Source organism: Nomascus leucogenys, chromosome 14, assembly GCF_006542625.1.
Source record: "Nomascus leucogenys isolate Asia chromosome 14, Asia_NLE_v1, whole genome shotgun sequence".
In the NCBI taxonomy this organism is placed as follows: domain Eukaryota; kingdom Metazoa; phylum Chordata; class Mammalia; order Primates; family Hylobatidae; genus Nomascus; species Nomascus leucogenys.
Genome location: NC_044394.1, coordinates 75,890,792 through 75,910,641, shown reverse-complemented (window position 1 = coordinate 75,910,641; position 19,850 = coordinate 75,890,792). Strand labels below are relative to the sequence as shown.

General features: G+C 40.5%; 1 protein-coding gene across 1 annotated transcript; it reads left to right on the top strand.

The window, feature by feature from the left end:
• The first annotated feature begins 866 nt into the window (after window positions 1–866).
• On the top strand, window positions 867–10,582 carry SULT1C4 (sulfotransferase family 1C member 4). The gene is made up of 7 exons (XM_003277444.4): window positions 867–1,334; window positions 4,551–4,676; window positions 5,170–5,267; window positions 5,879–6,005; window positions 6,203–6,297; window positions 8,911–9,091; window positions 10,043–10,582. Exons 1-7 carry the CDS (start codon window positions 1,166–1,168, stop codon window positions 10,153–10,155), a joined length of 909 nt encoding a protein of 302 aa, XP_003277492.1. The 5' UTR covers window positions 867–1,165; the 3' UTR covers window positions 10,156–10,582.
• The last annotated feature ends 9,268 nt before the right edge of the window (window positions 10,583–19,850 follow it).

The window sequence follows — 19,850 nt, the reverse complement described above, 5'->3', positions numbered from 1 at the left end:
ATTCTTTCAAGAAATAGAAGAATGCCAGGCACTAGGCATACAGCTGGCAGTGAGAAAACAACAGGCCCCATTTCATGTGCCTTAGAGTGTAGTGAAGGAGACAGAAAATGCCAAGAAGTAAACATGCAAAAATAACTGTCAATGGTTGCTCTAAAGGAACACAAAGTGCTATGAGCAAGGAAATAGGAGGGACCTACTTGAGATGACATAGAAAGTCAAAGAAGACTTCTCCAGAAAGGGGGCATCAAAGCTGGGACATCCAGAAAGAGAATCAGACAGCCAGACACACAAGAGCCGACAAGATCTCCAGAAGGAGTGCTGCCATGGGGAGCAAGTGTGGCATGGCCCTGGGGTGCAGGCCAGGCCGGGGGCAGGGACTGAAGCAAGTTGTGAAATTTCTGATTATCAGGGGCAGAATGGATTCCTAAGGCAGCCACTGTCTTCTGTTAACTCTGGAGTTTTCTGCATCCATTTTGCTTTAAATGAGGCATACATGTTTTCATAGCTGTGATGAAACCCCTACAAAGGAAGGAGACTTCTCCAGTTTAGCATTATTTATTTTACTCTTAAAAAATAACAAAGCTGACTCTGGCAGATGTTAATACTGGGAGGTTCAGATCCATCAAGGCCCCCACTGTTAATAGCCCACGAGAAGTCCCTGCAGTCTCTCAGGGAAGTCATTCTGTGTAGAATCTGTAATTTCACAGGCAAGTCCTGCAACTTTTTAATTGTCTAAAATTCCCAGAAGGAACAATTACTGAAATTATCTATGAAGGGTTTAATGGACACAGAGATGAGAGATATAAACAATATGACACTACGTCCTGTTAACTCACAGAGAACGGAAGGGCTGGAACGGGACCCAGCCAGCAGGGTTTGTGACCGCCTCTGCTGTGATGTCACAGCCTGGTGAGGAGGGGGCTGCAGTTCCTCAGGAAACTGCCAGTAGACAAAATCATAAACAAGAGTTCCAGTTCCCTGGAACCTGAGTCGGGAGGCCTGCAACTCACTTTCTCCCTGTTTGCTGGCCCAGACAGTCCTGTGCTAGAGGGCTGGATAGTATGGTAGTGTGGTGGATAAGGGTGCTGCCTCTATCCACAACGCAGCCATATGCTGACTGAAAGATAACTTTGTGTCTGGAAGAGCCCTCTGATTTCTTACACTAATGGCCTTACACAAGATGGAGGATTTTACATTTGATGGAACAAAGCGCTTAAGTGTCAACTACGTGAAGGGAATTCTTCAGCCCACAGCCACCTGTGACATCTGGGATGAGATCTGGAACTTCCAAGCCAAGCCTGATGACCTGCTTATTTCTACCTATCCTAAAGCAGGTAGGTGGAAGGGCTTGCAGGGGAAGGGGAAGAGGAGAGTTAGGAAGGTAAGTGGGAAGGATGCATTCGTCATGAAGTAAAGAAGTTGATCCGGAAAACTCTGCTGGACACAGTGATATGGCCAAGGAAAGTTACTAGTGGAAACTGAAGCTAAACCAAAACATACTAAAATGACATACAAATTTTTAGAATTCAATCTTCTTGTGATGCTATGATGTACTTTCTTTTTTTTTTTTTACTTTCCCAGGAGAGAGTGAAAACATTTAAGAGCAAAAGGGTAGACTTGTTTATTTATTCGTTCCCAATCTAGGCCCGTATTGCAGATCTTATAAAAAGCTGCTTTGAGTGTGTGAGCTAGAAAGGGGATCCTGAGGCTGATTTGGGAAAGAAATAGAGGAGCTTTTGTTCTGCAATGCTGATATCACCTCAGCAGCCCTCCCATCTCAGGGTCTGAGAACCATCCTTCTGATTTCCACCCTCCTTTGTGGTAAGTTGTGAACCAACTGCCTTATCTCAACAATCAGTTTAACAAAGTTGTCTGTAAAAGTAGGACTAGCTTGAGCCGAGCCGCCACATCATAAAAATTGGGGGACGATGAGGTGGAAGTAGTTCTCTATAAATATTTTTGCATATCTACATATCTACTAGAAATAAATTACTCAGTCCACACACAAATTGTATATACATTTGCTCTTTGCAAAATCAAGAACACACACACACACACACACACACACACCAAAAAATCTAAACCTCAGTATTTTCTGAGACTGTTCAAAACCCTCTTTTGTTCTTATCTCTCAAGATCCTGACAGAAGATTCTGCAGGCACACGGAGGCCATGGTCTCTTCTTTGTCCATCTGTTTCATGTTGGTCCTGATTTCCCAGTCTAACTCATCAGGAGCCCATTCAGGATCCAATTTTTCTGAATGTAAATTTCTAAAAGTAGCCACTGGTGAGGATCACATCTCATCATCTTAACTTCATCGACAATTCCACTTGATTATCAATTCAATACATAAACAATCTTTTCTCTACCTGCCAAATGCAAGTACTAAGATATGGTTCATTTAGGTTTTTCATGGCATTAATGAGGTTTAAGCAATTCAAAAAGCACACTAAGAAAATTAAATGTTTGCCATCTAAAGTAATATTTAATCATAACTAAAACCATACACATTAATGAAGCCTATTTTATTAGAAGGAAGAAGAAACAAGCATAGATGGCAAAAATAGTTCACCCTAAATTTTTAAAAGAATAATACTCTGACACAAGAAAAAAATACATCATAGAATCACTGACCTCTAGAGAATAAATTGAGAAGTCATTCCACTCACCCCGGAACCTCTAGCAACATTTGAATCTGCCCTCATGTTGGCTCATGTCTATAAATTCATTCAATTCATTCATTATAGACATTCAGTGCTATGGCTATAAATTCCCATAAAACTAGTACAAATGGCTGGAATATTCTTTGCATGGATAGCTAAAGACATCTTGGCCCTTCGTCCTGTAATAAAAGTTGCTGCCAGAAAATACGGGACACCAACTAATATAAAATATAAAATGTAATTTAATTTTTTTCTAACCTATGCCCTTATTCTAGGCCTTTAAAAGCACTAAACTGAGAATATGGGCAAAGGAATCTATAACGTTTCAGCCAGATAATACAGGAAAGATCAACCTAGATCAGGATTCAGAAAGCCATCCTGGCTAGGCATGGTGGCTCACACCTGTAATCCCATCACTTTGGGAGGCCAAGGCAGGAGGATCTTTTGAGGCCAGAAGATTGAAACCAGCCTGGGCAACATAGGGAGACTCCTATGTACAAAAAAAACTAAAAGTTAGCCAGGCATGGTGGCATGCACTCATAGTCCTAGCTATTTGGGAGGCTGAAGCAAGAGGACCATTGAGCCCAGGAGTTGGAGGCTGCACTGAGCTAGGATCCCACCACTGTACTCCAGACTGGGCAACAGAGCAAGACCCTGTCTCTGGGAAAAAAAAAAAAAAAGGCATCCCAAAATACCTCAACATCCTCCTAACCTGGATTTTGCCAGAACATCTGGTGCAACAGATCTTCATCAAAGGGTAAAGATTATGTTGATAGCACAATATCACTGTATCAGTCAGGATCAGTGCAAGACACAGACAGACTGAAGCTGGGGGATACCATTCTACCTATGGCCACAGTGGCAGTGGTTAGGTCTAGGGCACTGGGCCATGGAATATGGAATGGTCTCTGCCAAATTTCTATCTGCTGGGGCTACTATCAGCAGCCACCACCTCAGGAAGGATGACTTCTATCTCTCCACTGGCTTCCAAAACTCAGGCTAATGCATCTCACTGGAGGGATCTAAATAGCCTTCAGGATCTTAGTGGCAAAGGAGTTTCAGGAAGGCCTTTTACAGCCTTTCAGCCAATGAGATATTGGGGAAACAGAGAAAGGTGAAAAATGAATACTAAGTGCTAATGGTCAATATCAAGTTCAAGCCCTAATGGTTAATTCATTCAGCTAACAAATACTAAGTGTCTCCTATGCTATGTGACTGGGAAAAAGAGAGTTTGAAAATCATGTGGTCATTTCTCTATAGGAGATCACAATTTGGGGAGAATGTCCTTTCTAAGGACAATACAGCTAAATAAATAGAACAACAATTACAATCCAAATTAATAGTTGTGACAGAAAAAAAATAAATGTATATTTATCAGTCTAATGTCCATTCAAAATTGGAGTATTTTTTTAAAAATCATATTATGATAATAAGATATAAATAAGGAATGCTATCTTCTGAAGCCCATTTAAAACCTAGCTTTTAAATTCACATAGATGGTCCAGGCATGGTGGCTTACACCTATAATCCCAGCATTTTAGGAGGCCGAGGCGAGCAGATCACTTGAGCTCAGGAGTTCCAGATCAGCCTGGTCAACATGGTAAAAATCCCGTCTCTATAAAAAGTACAAAAATTAGCCAGGGGTGATTCGGCATGTGTGTAACCCCTGCTACTCAGGAGGCTGAGGTGAGAGGATCGCTTGAACCCAGGAGGCAGAGGTTGCAGTGAGCCAAGATTGTACCATTGAACTCCAGCCTTGACACAGAGCAAGACCCTGTCTCAAAAAACAAAACAAAAGACATAGATGTTCTAACAAGTATTTGATCATATTTTAAGGAATGTACTATACTAGATGTCTATTCATCTTCATTTTATCTGTGGGATAAGGAACAACATGGACTCAGGAGATAGTGGAATTAATACAAAATGAAGGTGATGTGGAGAAAAGTAAACGGGCACCGACTCATCAACGATTTCCTTTCCTCGAATGGAAAATCCCATCCTTAGGATCTGGTGAGTATGGAATAGCCACACTTCACTACAGTCCTAAAATGCACTTAGGATTTTTACTGTCTTTGCACCTTTCAAAATTATCTGCTTTCAAACAATTATTGGTGAGTTTCATGGTTTTGTCTTTTTTTAACTGTATCTGGCCATTGTTATATTCCAGACATTTTCTAATGGAATTCCTGTTTATACAAAAGTGAGTTAAATTTTGTTTCTCTAGTTAGAAATTAATTTTACTTCAAAAGGATAAGCTCAAGTAAGATAATCCTGGTGAAAGGGTTTGAATTTTTAGGTTCTTATTTATTTGGATGACTGTTATGGTTAGGAATTGTTCTAGTCAAAACATCCATTCATAAGCTAGATGTATTCTCTCACACCAGATCTACAGTTACAATGTTCTTGTAGATGCTTTGAATTGTAGTAGTAATAATGGAAGCAGCAAGACTTGGAAGCAAATAGAGAAAAAATAGTAGAAATTGATCAAAAACTAATTTTGCAGGTTTGGAACAAGCTTATGCAATGCCCTCACCACGGATCCTGAAAACACATCTTCCCTTTCACTTGCTGCCACCATCCTTGCTAGAGAAAAACTGTAAGGTAAAAAGCAAAAGGAATTCAGAGTTGTACTCCTTAAAACAACCTTAGTCTTCCATTTCCTCTTAAAACATTTCATTTGTTAAATAAATAAATATATATATATATACCTCTCCACAATAATCAATATGCAAATAAATACGAATCCTAGCCAGATACGTTGGCTCACGCCTATAATCACAGCATTTTGGGAGACTGAGATGGGTGGATCAGTTGAGGTCAGGGGTTCGAGACCAGCCTGACCAACACGGTGAAACCCCATCTCTACCAAAAACACAAAATTTGCAGGACGTGGTGACACATGCCTGTAATCCAAGCTACTCAGGAGGCTGAGGCAGGAGACTCGCTTGAACACAGGAGGCGGAGGTTGGAGTGAGCCAAGATCGTGCCATTGCACTCCAGCCTGGGTGACAGAGCAAGACTCCATCTCAAAAAAAAAAAAAAAAAAAAGTCTCCCATAACCAGGATGACAAGAATGCAGCCTCAGAAAAAATGAACTGTATGAAATGTATCCACCTTAACATGACTTGTCTGGGCGGTAACAGCAAAAAAAAAAAAAAAAATCCTGTTTTTTTTTTTTGCTTCTTCCCTTCCCCTCCCCTCATCATTCCCAGATAATCTATGTAGCAAGAAATCCCAAGGACAACATGGTGTCCTATTACCATTTCCAAAGAATGAATAAAGCACTTCCTGCTCCAGGAACTTGGGAAGAGTATTTTGAGACTTTTCTGGCTGGGAAAGGTGAGAGAATTTAGCTTTGTTTCCCTTCGTTTCTCAAAATCTCCAAACACTCTAGAAGGAAAGAATCTTTTTCTTTTCACCAGCAGGGGCTCTGCCTTCTTTAATGGAACACTCTCACTTCTCTTCAGGAATTCTCCTTTCAGTGGGATAATAGGACCTCTGTGACTCATTGCCTTGTTTTCCATCCTATCCTCCAGTGTGCTGGGGCTCCTGGCATGAACATGTGAAAGGATGGTGGGAAGCCAAAGACAAACACCGTATTCTCTACCTCTTCTATGAGGACATGAAGAAGGTGAGCACATTGCCACCTAATGTGTACCCACTGGACCATAAAACATTTAAGTCATAATGTATTGACCCCATCAGGGACTCAGATTGATGCGGGGAACAGAAAATTGCTGCACTTTGTTGGTTACAGCTGTCATTTGTCAAAATGCGCATGGCTGATCATGAGTTTAAGTATCACACAGTCTCACCTGCAACTTCCTGGTGCTCCCAGGGATGCTGCACATTTTCCTTACAGGCAGGTTATTACACAATATGGATGGTGTCATTTTCTCCCTTGCATATCTATTTTAAAATGCAGTTTAGCAGGAAAAAAAATCCTAGCATATTTTGGTTTCTTTGGTTTTTTTTTTTTTTTTTTTTTTTTTGGAGACAGAGGAGTTTCACTCTGTCACCCAGACTGGAGTGCAGTGATGCGATCTCAAGTCACTGCAAGCTCCATCTCCCAGGTTCAAGCAATTCTCCTGCCTCAGCCTCCGGAGTAGTTGGGATTACAGTCACCTGCCACCACACCCGGCTAATTATTTGTATTTTTAGTAGAAATGGGGTTTCACCATGTTGGCCAGGCTGGTTTTGAACTCCTGATCTCAAGTGTTCCACCCACCTCGGCCTACTAAAGGATTACAGGCGTGAGCTACCATGCCCAGAGTTTTTGTTTTTTATTAGCACTGAGGAACATAATACTTTATTTATTTATTTATTTTGAGATGGAGTCTCGCTCTGTCACCCAGGCTGGAGTGCAGTGGCGCGATCTCTGGCTCACTGCAAGCTCCGCCTCCCAGATTCATGCCATTCTCCTGCCTCAGCCTCCCAAGTAGCTGGGACTACAGGCACCCGCCACCACGCCCAGCTAATTTTTTGTATTTTTTACTAGAGACAGAGTTTCACTGTGTTAGCCAGGTCTCGATCTCCTGACCTCGTGATCCGCCTGCCTCAGCCTCCCAAAGTGCTGGGATTACAGGCGTGAGCCACCACGCCCAGCCAATAGCTTTAAGAAACTTTAAGATGTGGTGCAATGGAAAATACTAATGATTTAGATAAAAAATTATTGAAATCAAGTTCTGTCAATTCTTGGTAAAGACACTTAACATCTTGGGAGATTTCTTACATATAAAAATGAAGATAAAAATATTTACCCATTCAAGATTTATTTGAGGACTAAATGAGATAATATCAGGGGATGTTTGTTGTAAATAATCATCTACTCAGCTACTTTCTGTGACCCCACTAAATACAGAGATCTATACAGAATTACAGTCTCTGTTCTTGAATTGGTCATTGAAAGCCTTGATACTCAATAGGTGCTTCACAGACTAGTTGCATGAGCTACTGGAGCCCACTGTAGGCCTGCTAAGTCTAGAGTTTTATAAAATTCCCAGGAGATTCAAGCACACATCACCATTTAGATGCACTTCTCTAAGGTTCAATCACTGCTGGGCCTTGTGATATGAGTGATTTCTACAAAATATCAAAGGAGTGGAAAATACAGACTATTTTCATGTGGTTTTTAAAATAATTGTTATAGCTCTAGGATTCTCAGAAGCATGACCAAAGAACCAGCAGAACAACCTATGAGGTTATCAGTATAAAATTCCCTCCTTCTTTGTGTTTACTTTGTTTTTACTTGGTACAAAAGTGTTGTGCCACCATACGAAGACTCTGGGCAGATGATGTTTGCCTACAGCATGTATCATAGCCATGTCAGAGAAAGGATATGTCTCTGGGAATGGGGCTCTTTTGTTCAGGTAGACCCTAGCGTATTATGCATGCCAGGAAGAAACTTTATCGAAATAGGTAATCTAAACTCAGAGTCCCTAAAACTTTTAAAAATATTGCTGTGATCTTGTTCTTGAATGTCCCCTCACTGTAGTTCCCACAAAGCTCCCAATTCTCAGCACTCTCTGATTCCTAGCCTGTGTGAGGTCAATCAAATGAAACATTTTTGACATACAAGCTTTTAAAGCAGAAGCCCACTATCGACACAGTGGTCAGGGTAAGCGCTTCCACTTTCACTCCCCACCCGCCCTCTGCTCCTAGAGATGGAGGAGTCCCACAGCCACAGTGATGTCACAAGGTTGTATGTCCCTTTGATGAGAAATCAGTAGCAGTTCCACTTGACTTGGTGGTCTGGTACCAGAGTTACTAGCCATGGGTGCCTCCTGAGGCATGCAAAAAAAAAAAAATTCTCTCCTCTCCTCCTGCCATGACTGCAGTCTGGGGACATTTCTGTCGATGTCAGAAACAGGATGTAGCTTCCTCTGGGTCAGGTCTTAAATCTTCTGCCCTTGTGCTTCTGAAATGCCTTGAGCAGGGCTTGTGGACATAACCCTGACACATTCCCTTAGTGAACCATTCACTAGGCACTGTATGTCATTGTCTGGCGAGTGTTTCACTAACCCTACCCAGTTGATTACATATTAAGGGGAAAAAATTATTAGTGATTCCAATTACCAAAAAAAGAACAATATGGGTCATCACATTAAAATGAGTCACTTGAGCATTTGTTAATATTTGTTTTTTATTTTAGCTCGTAATATGTTACTGGTTACTGTCATTAATCCATCATAATATTCTAACTAATTCTATTAAATCATTACTTTTCTTTTGACTCTGATCATAGAATCCAAAGCACGAAATTCAGAAGCTGGCAGAATTTATTGGGAAGAAATTAGATGACAAAGTTCTAGATAAAATTGTCCATTACACTTCATTTGATGTCATGAAACAGAATCCAATGGCAAACTATTCATCGATTCCTGCTGAAATCATGGACCACTCCATTTCTCCATTCATGAGAAAAGGTTTTTATAGTTTATTTTCGTTATAATCTTAAAAGAACTGTCAACTATTTTAAAGCATTTGAGGAGTTTTCTTTCCTATGTCTAGGAAAAATAGTATCTTTAATAAATCATTTGGGGAAAAGAAGTATTTAAAAAACCACTGATAAAATGAAAATAGTGTTTAATTAGCCAATTATTATTAAGATTAAGAGAGTAAGATTTGATGTCTAAATCCAACCACTTATCCCCACTTTCCCTTAAGAGTTCTGGCTAATAACATGAAAATATATAGAATTAAGTCAGATAGGGCAAAGAATCCATTTTATAGATGGTTCTATGCTATCAGATTCAGCCACTCAAAGGTACTTACTGAGGGCCTTCTATGTGCCAGGCACTGTTCTAGCCACTGTTTGCAGCAGTGAACAAAACACAAAAATTCATTCCTGCATGGAAATTATATTCTAGTGATAAGCAAAATAAACAAGAATACATAGATAGATAACATTAAGAAAAATAAAGCTGTGAAAGGTAGCAGGGATTACAATTAGAGAAGTTGGTGGGGGCAGGTCTTATTTTTTCTTCTTCAAATGGTACCTTGGGCCTCCCAGAAATAGGCCCTTCTTGGTCAGTTTACAGCATGGGAGCTATAGTCATGAGCACCTACGACGCTTCGATGTGCAACAGGGCACAGAGAAAGACAAGAAAGCCCTTCAGGCCTGCTGTTGTAACATGGTGGTCTCGCTCACCCACTAATGCAGCAAGGTGGCAAGAGGCTCTCCTTGTCTCGCAAATCAGACAGGAAAGTCGTCTTCTCTTCAGGATAAGAAAGTGACAGGATAGCAAGAGAAACGTTTTGTCCAATACTGCCCTTCCTGGAACATGGCATAGAAATCATCACACAGAAACAGGAGAATAGGGAAGCACAGACTCTTCCAACAACTATTGATCCTCTCCCACATAACTGTATTTCAGGGGCAGTGGGAGACTGGAAGAAACACTTCACCGTGGCTCAGAATGAGAGATTTGATGAAGATTACAAGAAGAAAATGGCTGATACCAGACTAACTTTCCACTTCCAGTTCTAGTAAGGAAGAAAAATAACTAAAAATGTTTTAGTTTATTACCCAGTATATTTGGGTAATAATGAAAGTTTAATTCTCACAACAAATGATATCAGATTCTAATTATCAGAATAGTTTATTGTGTTTGCTCTTGTTCACTCTACTAAAAAATTATTTTAAAAGGCTGGAGGCAAGGTGGTGACAGGCAGCAAGGTGGCGACATGGAAAGGGGGAAGCTCAATAAATCACTAGTTACAATCCTGGTATCATTGCCAATTATCATATTTACATTTTCTACAATCATGTGCTTCTTAACATATTGAAAATGCTTCATTCCTCACATGATAATACACTAACATTTTCAGATTAAGTTTTGGTTCAAGTTAATTTTTTTTTTTTTTTTGAGACGGAGTCTTGCTCTGTTGCCCAGGCTGGTGTGCAGTGGCACGATCTCGGCTCACTGCAAGCTCTGCCTCCCGGGTTCACGCCATTCTCCTGCCTCAGCCTCCTGAGTGGCTGGGACTACAGGTGCCCGCCACCACTCCCGGCTAATTTTTTTTTGTATTTTTAGTAGAGACAAGGTTTCACCGTGTTAGACAGTACATTCTCGATCTCCTCACCCCGTGATCCACCCGCCTCGGCCTCCCAAAGTGCTGAGATTACAGGCGTGAGCCACTGCGCACAGCCGGTTCAAGTTCATTTTTAAATGCATCACTAACGTGTAAATAGTGACTGTTCCAGCAATTTTTTGGTGGTGAAGTAACCATCAAGTGATTCAGTTTCCTCTTGGAACCCTCCAAGAAAAACTTCAGGGTCCTAGTGTAATACATCTGTCCCCATCTCTCACTGGCGTATATATTTAACTGGACTCACTCTCCCACCCTCAGCTAATGCTACAATCCTGGAGTCACCTCCTGACTCATCTTTCCCAGTGCCACCACAATCCATTCTAATCTGTCAGCAAAATCTGTCAGTTTTAATCTATGAAATCTCTTACCAATATTTCCATCTAACCATTCTTTGTTTTCCTTCTATTTCTATAGCCACCCTTCTGATTCAGAAACCTTTTACTTCTTGCCTCAACTAGTATAATAGCTTCCTAACTCATTTCTCTCTGTTTCACACAGATGGCAAGGTTATTTTCCTTAAAAAGACTCTTATTATGTTCTTCCTTAACTCAAAATCCTTCAATGACTGAATTTTCACTGCCCGAAAGATAAATCCCAAGATTTTATCCATGCATTCAAAAGCAGCTATAACCATAATGACTCCAGCCTTCACTTCCAGCTTTACCTTCCAAACCACCTCCATATTCCAGCAAATTAGCCTACATACTGAGTCCTAGTCACATCTTACCGCTTCCTACCCTCCCAGTTTTATTTATACCAAGCCTCCTCCTGAAATTTCCCTTCCTTTCTTTCTGCCTACCGAAGACATATAACGTGCTTCAATAACTGGTCCCTTCCTCCTACAAACACTACAACCTGGAAAGCACTCTTGCTTTTCCGAAGTCCTCTACTCTTGGTGTAACTCTTTTGCGATGAAGATTAAAGTGTATTATTGTAACTCTCATGTTTCTGTATTGTCTCTCTTTGCTTATTTTAATTTTTGTTTGTTTTTTTCTCCAATATTGCTGTATATTTCATTGCACGCCAAACAGTATATAACATGCTCAAATATAAATGGCTGAAAAAACATGTCAGGGAAATTCTAAAAAGCTAACTCATATATTTCAAGTAGACAGTCCCTAAAGGCACTCTAATTTATAGCTATGATGTTCAATATGCTACACGCTAGTCACGTGTGGCTATTTAAATTTAAATTTCTTAAAACAAAATACAATTATAATTCAGTTCTTCATTTTTACCAGCCAACTTTCAATTGCTCAGTAGACACGAATGGCTACAGGGTATCATATTGGGCAGTGCAGATTCTAAAACATTTCTAACATCAGAGAACCTTCTATTGGACAAGATTTTTTTTTTTTTTTTTTTTTTTTGAAACAGGGTCTTACTCTGTTGCTGAGGCTGGAATGCAGTGGTGTGATCACAGCTCATTGCAACCTCCATCTGCTGGGTTCGAGGGCAATCCTCCCATCCCAAGCAACTGGGACCAGAGGTTCACACTGGCTAATTTTTGTGGAGCAGAGTTTCAACCATGTTGCCCAGGCTGATCTCAAACCCTTGAGCTCAAGTGATCCTCCCACCTCAGCCACCTGAGTAGCTAATTTTTTGTTTCTGTTGTTTTTTTGTAGAGACAAGGTTTTGCCAGTTGCCCCAGGCTGGTCTTGAACTGCTGGACACAAGCAATCCACCTGCCTTGGCCTCCTAAAGTGCTGGGATTACAGGCATGAGCCACCATGCCCAGCCTACCTCTTACTTTCCTGCAAATCCCCTCCATACCCCCAGCAAGCAAAACCAATCTCCGTGGTTTAGTTACTTAGCTCCAGCCCCAACTAGACCAACTCGGTTTGGTCTTCACTTGGCCTATTCTCTCAAGTCTTTTGAAACTAGTGATTAAGATATTGTATTCTAGATCTATTCAAGATTATTTCCATTTCATCAGAGAATTAAAATAATGCATTTAGACTTTGTAACCTTTCTGATACATTCAGTCTGTAAATACAGGGTACACATTTGGTGTTTTGCCACACCAGAGCAATAATCTTTGGCTTCTGTGGAGGAGGTCTGGACTTGAACCAAGAAAATATTAAAGGAAATCAAAGCTCGTGTGTAGAGATGCAAGAGGTAACCTACTGCAATAATATAAGTATTATGATTCTATGTAAAGTATTTAGAAACTCATACACTTTGGCAATGTTAAGAGATTTTATACAACTGAAAGGCCTCAGGAGGCCATCTCGATCCTATTTATTTCTGAATAACCAGTGGGAACATAATTTTAAAAATAAATACACATCATACTGTTTCAAACTTAAATCCAGCATTTGAGAAATGAAAATTCACCCTATAATTAGAAATACCTCACGAAACAGAAAATTACATAGTAGATGGTTTCTGTACCACCTAACTTGAAGTGCTAACAGAAACAACAGCACACTCAGGTTGGGTGCCACTGAGAACAAAGGTGGCTCATTACGGCACCAGAGAAACTGCACTATTAGAAGCAAACACCAGGGAAAGCAAGAGATGACGAGCTTCTGATGAAAAACAGACATACCTCTTTAACTGACGGTCTGTAAAGAACAGTAGAGGTGACTGCTTTTTCAAATGCCCAAATCTCAGCAAAAAATCACAAGGCATACAAAGACACAGGAACACACAGCCCAACCAAAGGAACAAAATAAATCTCCAGAAACCAGCCCTAAATGTTACAGGTAGTTAGACACGCACGCATGGGGCAGGAGAGACTTCTTCCCCTACCCACCAGGAATGTTGGGCCATCATCAGGTAATGGTTCAACAGTTCTCCCATTAACTCTCTAAAAATGATCATTTGGCAGCCAGCACCAGGGAGAGACAAGCTACTGATGGTCCACAGCTGTCACATTAAAGTGTTAATTGAATGCAGGCACCAGTGAGAAGCAACTTCCCAAAGAGGTAAAAACACTTGAGATTGGTATTAAAATCTCAGGGACTGGGCAAATAAGCCCAGGCATGCATATTAAGAGACAAAATGGCAGAGTATGACCTTCTGAGGGGACTCCACCAGAAAAGGGAAGAAAGCCTCAGATGGGCATGCATACAGCTTCCTAAACACACTGCTCATGCTCACTTCCCAAGTGTAAGAAGGGCACTGTGTATGCAGGCAGCCCACCTGAAGGGAAGAATCATGGGAAAAAGAGTGCAAGATACCAGAAGTGAACCATCCTGTAAAGTCCTAGGATTAAGGTTAAATGCCACACTTGACCTTCACAGTGCCTGCTTGGGTCTCTTCTAAGTGTACTTTCCTTCCTTTCCTGCTCTAAAGCTTTTTAATAAACTTCCACTCCTGCTCTGAAACTCGGTCTCTTTTTCTGCCTTATGCCCCTCAGTCAAGTTGTTTCTTCCGAGGAGGCAAGAATTGAGGTGGCTGCAGATCTGTACAGATTCACTGCTGGTAACTTGGATGCCTTCTGCCCCTAACATAAAGAAGTGGAGATCTACTAATTACCTAAAAGAGAATTTGACATTCAAAATAACCATGGTAAAGATCCGCAATGAGCTAAAACAGAACACAGAAAGACAATTAAATGAAATCAGGAAAATGATGCATGAAAAAATAAGAATATCAACAAAGAGATAAAAACTATTATAACAACCAAACAAATTCTGGAGCCAAAGAATCAATAACCAAACTTGAAAATGCACATACGGTTCAAAAAGGCAGACTTCATCAGACAGAAGAACCAGTTTAATGCATATAAAGTAAGTGTGTGTGTAATGATGTCTTGACATCTTTAAAAACCTTCCTGTTTGGGGAAAGACTGCCCCTCCTGGGTTCAGCCAATTCTTAGAAATAGCAAGGGCTCAGCCAGGAGAGTGGCTTTGATATACAAACTAATAAATCTAAAGCCCTAACTTCCCTTTCGAGCTCATATGCCCCAGGAGGTATGCTTTAATCAACCACAACCAGGTACCAAGCAACTAGGGACAAACCTATAGCTTAGATGACACCAAAATTATTCAAATAGTCAAACTTAAGATATTTAGTCTGCCCTCCCTTTTGTTTCTCACGTAAACCCCAGTAAAGACTCTAGTCAAACCTTCCCCTCATTCCCCTCATTCCTGTTTCCTGTCTCCTGTCTCCTGCCTCCTGACCAATCACATGACCTTGTGTGGCACGCTGTGTCTCCTCTCCTAGCAGCTGTCAGTATAATAAGCCTTGCCTTCCTGAGTCTCTCCAGTCAGCTATACCTAACCATCACATAAAAGACAGAACAATCAGTGAACTTGAAAATAAGTAATTTAAAATTATTGAATGGAAGAAATGCACTGAAAATAAGTAATTTAAAATTATTGAATGGAAGAAATGCACTGAAAATAAGTAATTTAAAATTATTGAATAGAAGGCCGGGCGCAGTGGCTCACACCTGTAATCCCAGCACTTTGGGAGGCCGAGGCAGGCGGATCATGAGGTCAGGAGATCGAGACCATCCTGGCTAACACAGTGAAACCCCGTCCCTACTAAAAATACAAAAAATTAGCTGGGCGCGGTGGCAGGCACCTGTAGTCTCAGCTACTCGGGAGGCTGAGGCAGGAGAATGGCATGAACCCGGGAGGCAGAGCTTGCAATGAGCCGAGATCACACCACTGCACTCCAGCCTGGGTGACAGAGAGAGACTCCGTCTCAAAAAAAAAAAAAAGAAAGTAATTTTCAACCCAGAATTTCATATCCAACCAAACTAAGATTCATAAGTGAACGAGAAATAAAATCCTTTGCAGACAAGGAAATGCTGAGAGATTTTGTCACCACCAGGCCTGCCTTATAAGAACTCCTGAAGGAAGCACTAAACATGGAAAGGAACAACCGGTACCAGCCACTGCAAAAACATGTAAAATTGTAAAGACCATCCACACTATGAAGAAATTGCATCAACTAACAGGCAAAATAACCAGCAAGCATCACAATGGCAGGATGAAATTCACACATAACAATATTAACCTTAAATGTAAATGGGCTAAATGCCCCAATTTAAAAGACACAGACTGGCAAATTGGATGAAAAGTCGAGACCCATCGGTGTGCTGTATACAGGAGACCCATCTCACATGCAAAGACACACATAGGCTCAAAATAAAAGAATGGAGGAGTATTTACTAAGCAAATGGAAAGCAAAAAAAAAAAAAAAAGCAGAGGTTGCAATCCTAGTTTCTGATAAAACAGACTTTAAACCACAAAGATCAAAAGAGACAAAGAACGGCATTACATAATGGTAAAGGGATAGATGCAACAAAAAGAGCTAACTATCCTAAATATATGCACCCAATAGAAGAGCACCCAGTTTCATAAAGCAAGTCCTTAGAGACCTACAAAGAGACTTAGACTACCACACAATAATAGTGGGAGACTTTAACACCCCACAGTCAATATTAGACAGATCGATGAGATAGAAAATTAACAAGCATATCCAGGACTTGAACTCAGCTCTGGACCAAGTGGACCTAATAGACATCTACAGCTCTCCACCGCAAATCAAGAGAATATACATTCTTCTCAGCACCACATAGCACTTATTCTAAAATTGACCACACAATTGGAAGTAAAACACTCCTCAGCAAATGCAAAAGAACTAAAATCATAACAAACAGTCTCTCAGACCACAGTGCAATCAAAACAGAACTCAGGATTAAGAAACTCACTCAAAACCACACATGGGCATGTCCATCTACATGGAAACTGAACAACCTGCTACTGAATGACTACTGGGTAAATAATGAAATTAAGGCAGAAATAAATAAGTTATTTGAAACCAATGAGAACAAAAACACAATGTACCAGAATCTCTGGAACACAGCTAAAACAGTGTTTGGAGGGAAATTTATAGCACTAAATGCCCACAGGAAAAAGTAGGAAAGATCTAAAATCAACACCTTAACATCAAAATTAAAACAACTGGAGAAGCAAGAGCAAACAAATTCAAAAGCTAGCAGAAGACAAGAAATAACTAAGATCAGGGCAGAACTGAAGGAGATAGAGACACGAAAAACCCTTCAAAAAATCAATAAATCAAGAAGCTAATTTTTTGAAAAGATTAACAAAATAGAATGCTAGCCAGACTAATAAGGAAGAAAAGAGAGAAGAATCAAATAGACACAATAAAAAATAATAAAGGGGATATCACCACTGATAACACAGAAATACAAAGAATACTATAAACACCTCCACACTAATAAACTAGAAAATCTAGAAGAAATTGATAAATTCTTGGACATACACACTTTCTCAAGACTAAACCAGGAAGAAATTGAATCCCTAAATGCATCAATAACAAGTTCTTAAATTGAGGCAGTAATTAGTAGCCTGCCAACCAAAAAAGCCCAGGACAAGACAGATTCACAGCAGAATTCTACCTGAGGTAAAAAGAGTACCTGGTACCATTCCTTCTGAAATTGTTTCAAACAATAGAAAAAGAGGGATGCCACCCTAACAAATTTTATGAGGCCAGCATCATCCTGGTAACAAAACCTGGCACAGACACAACAAAAAAAGAAAATTCCAGGTCAATATCCCTGATGAACATAGATGCAAAAATCCTCAATAAAATACTGGCAAACCAAATCCAGCAGCACATCAAAAACTTTATTCTCCACGATCAAGTTGGCTTCATCCCTGGGATGCAATGGTGCTTCAACACATGCAGTTCAATAAATGTGATCCATCACATAAACAGAACCAATGACAAAAACCACATGAATTACCTCAACAGATGCAGAAAAGGCCTTTGGTAAAATTCAACACCACTTCATGCTAAAAACTCTCAATAAACTAGATATCGATGGAACATATCTCAAAATAATAAGAGCTATTTATGACAAACCCACAGCCAAGATCATACTGACTACGCAAAAGCTGGAAGCATTCTCTTTGAAAACCGGCACAAGACAAGGATGCCCTCTCCCATGCCTCCTATTCAACATAGTATTGGAAGTTCTGGCCAGGGCAATCAGGCAAGAGAAAGAAGTGAAGTGTATTCAAATAGAAAGAGAGCAAGTCAAATTGTGTCTGTTTGCAGATGACACGATTGTGTATTTAGAAAACCTCATCGTCTCAGCACAAAATCTCCTTAAGCTAATAAGCAAGTTCAGCAAAGTCTCAGGATATGAAATCAATGTGCAAAAATCAAAAGCATTCCTGGCCGGGTGCGGTGGCTCACGCTTGTAATCCCAGCACTTTGGGAGGCTGAGGCGGGCGGATCACAAGCTCAGGAGATTGAGACCACGGTGAAACCCCGTCTCTACTAAAAATACAAAAAAATTAGCCGGGCGTGGTGGCAGGCGCCTGTAGTCCCAGCTACTCAGAGAGGCTGAGCCAGGAGAATGGCATGAACCCAGGAGACAGAGCTTGCAGTGAGCCGAGATTGCGCCACTGCACTCCAGCCTGGGTGACAGAGCGAGACTCCATCTCAAAAAAAAAAAAAAAAAAAAAAAAACACAAGCATTCCTATACACCAATAATAGACAGCCAAATCATAAGTGAACTCCCATTCACAATTGCTACAAACAGAATAAAATACCTAGGAATACAACTTACAAGGGATGTGAAGGACTTCCTCAAGGAGAACTACAAACCACTGCTCAAGGAAATAAGAAAGGACACAAACAAATGAGAAAACATTCCATGCTCATGAATAGGAAGCATCAATATCATGAAAATAGCCATACTGCCCAAAGTAATTTATAGATTCAATGCTATCCCCATCAAGCTACCACTGTCTTTATTCCCAGAATTGGAAAAAACTACTTTAAATTTCATGTGGAACCAAAAGAGAGCCCACATAGCTAAGACAATCCTAAGCAAAAAGAGCAAAGCTGGAGGCATCATGCTACCTGATCTCAAACTATACTACAAGGCTACAGTAACCAAAACAGCATGGTACTGGTGCCAAAACAGATATATAGACCAATGGAACAGAACAAAGGGCTCAGAAATGACACCACACATCTACAACAATCTGATCTTTGACAAACCTGACACAAACAATGGGGAAAGGATTCCCTATTTAATAAATGGTGTTGGGAAAACTGGCTAGCCACATGCAGAAAATTGAAACTGGACCCCTTACTTACACCTTATAAAAAAATCAACTCAGGATGGATTAAAGACTTAAACATGGCTGGGTGCGGTAGCTCACGCCTGTAATCCCAGCACTTTGAGAGGCCAAGGCAGGTGGATCACGAGGTCAGGAGATCGAGACCGTCCTGGCTGACATGGTGAAACCCTGTCTCTAGTAAAAATACAAAAAATTAGCCAAGCGTAGTGGCAGGCACCTGTAGTCCCAGCTACTTGGGAGGTTGAGGCAGGAGAATGGCGTGAACCTAGGAGGTGGAGCTTGCAGTGAGACGAGATCGTGCCACTGCACTCCAGCCTGGGCAACAAAGCAAAACTCCATCTCAAAAAAAAAAGACTTTAACATAAGACCTAAAACCATAAAAACCCTAGAAGGAAACCTAGGCAATACCATTCAGGACATAGGCATGGACAAAGACTTCATGACTAAAACACTGAAAGTGATGGCAACAAAAGCCAAAACTGACAAATGGGATCTAAGTAAACTAAAGAGCATCTGCACACCAAAAGAACTATCATCAGAGTGAACAGGCAACCTACAGAATGGGAGAAAAATTTTGCAGTCTATCCATCTGACAAATGGCTAATATCCAGAATCTACAAAGAACTTAAACAAATTTACAAGAAAAAAAAACAAACAATCCCATCAAAAAGTGGGCAAAGGATATGAACAGACACTTCCCCAAAAAAAAGACATTAATGCAGCCAACAAGCATATGAAAAAATGCTCATCATCTGTTCTTTGAAACCAACGAGAACAAAGACACAACATACCAGAATCTCTGGGACACATTCAAAGCAGTGTGTAGAGGGAAATTTATAGCACTAAATGCCCACAAGAGAAAGCAGGAAAGATCCAAAATTGACTCCCTAACATCACAATTAAAAGAACTAGAAAAGCAAGAGCAAACACATTCAAAAGCTAGCAGAAGGCTAGAAATAACTAAAATCAGAGCAGAACTGAAGGAAATAGAGACACAAAAAACCCTTC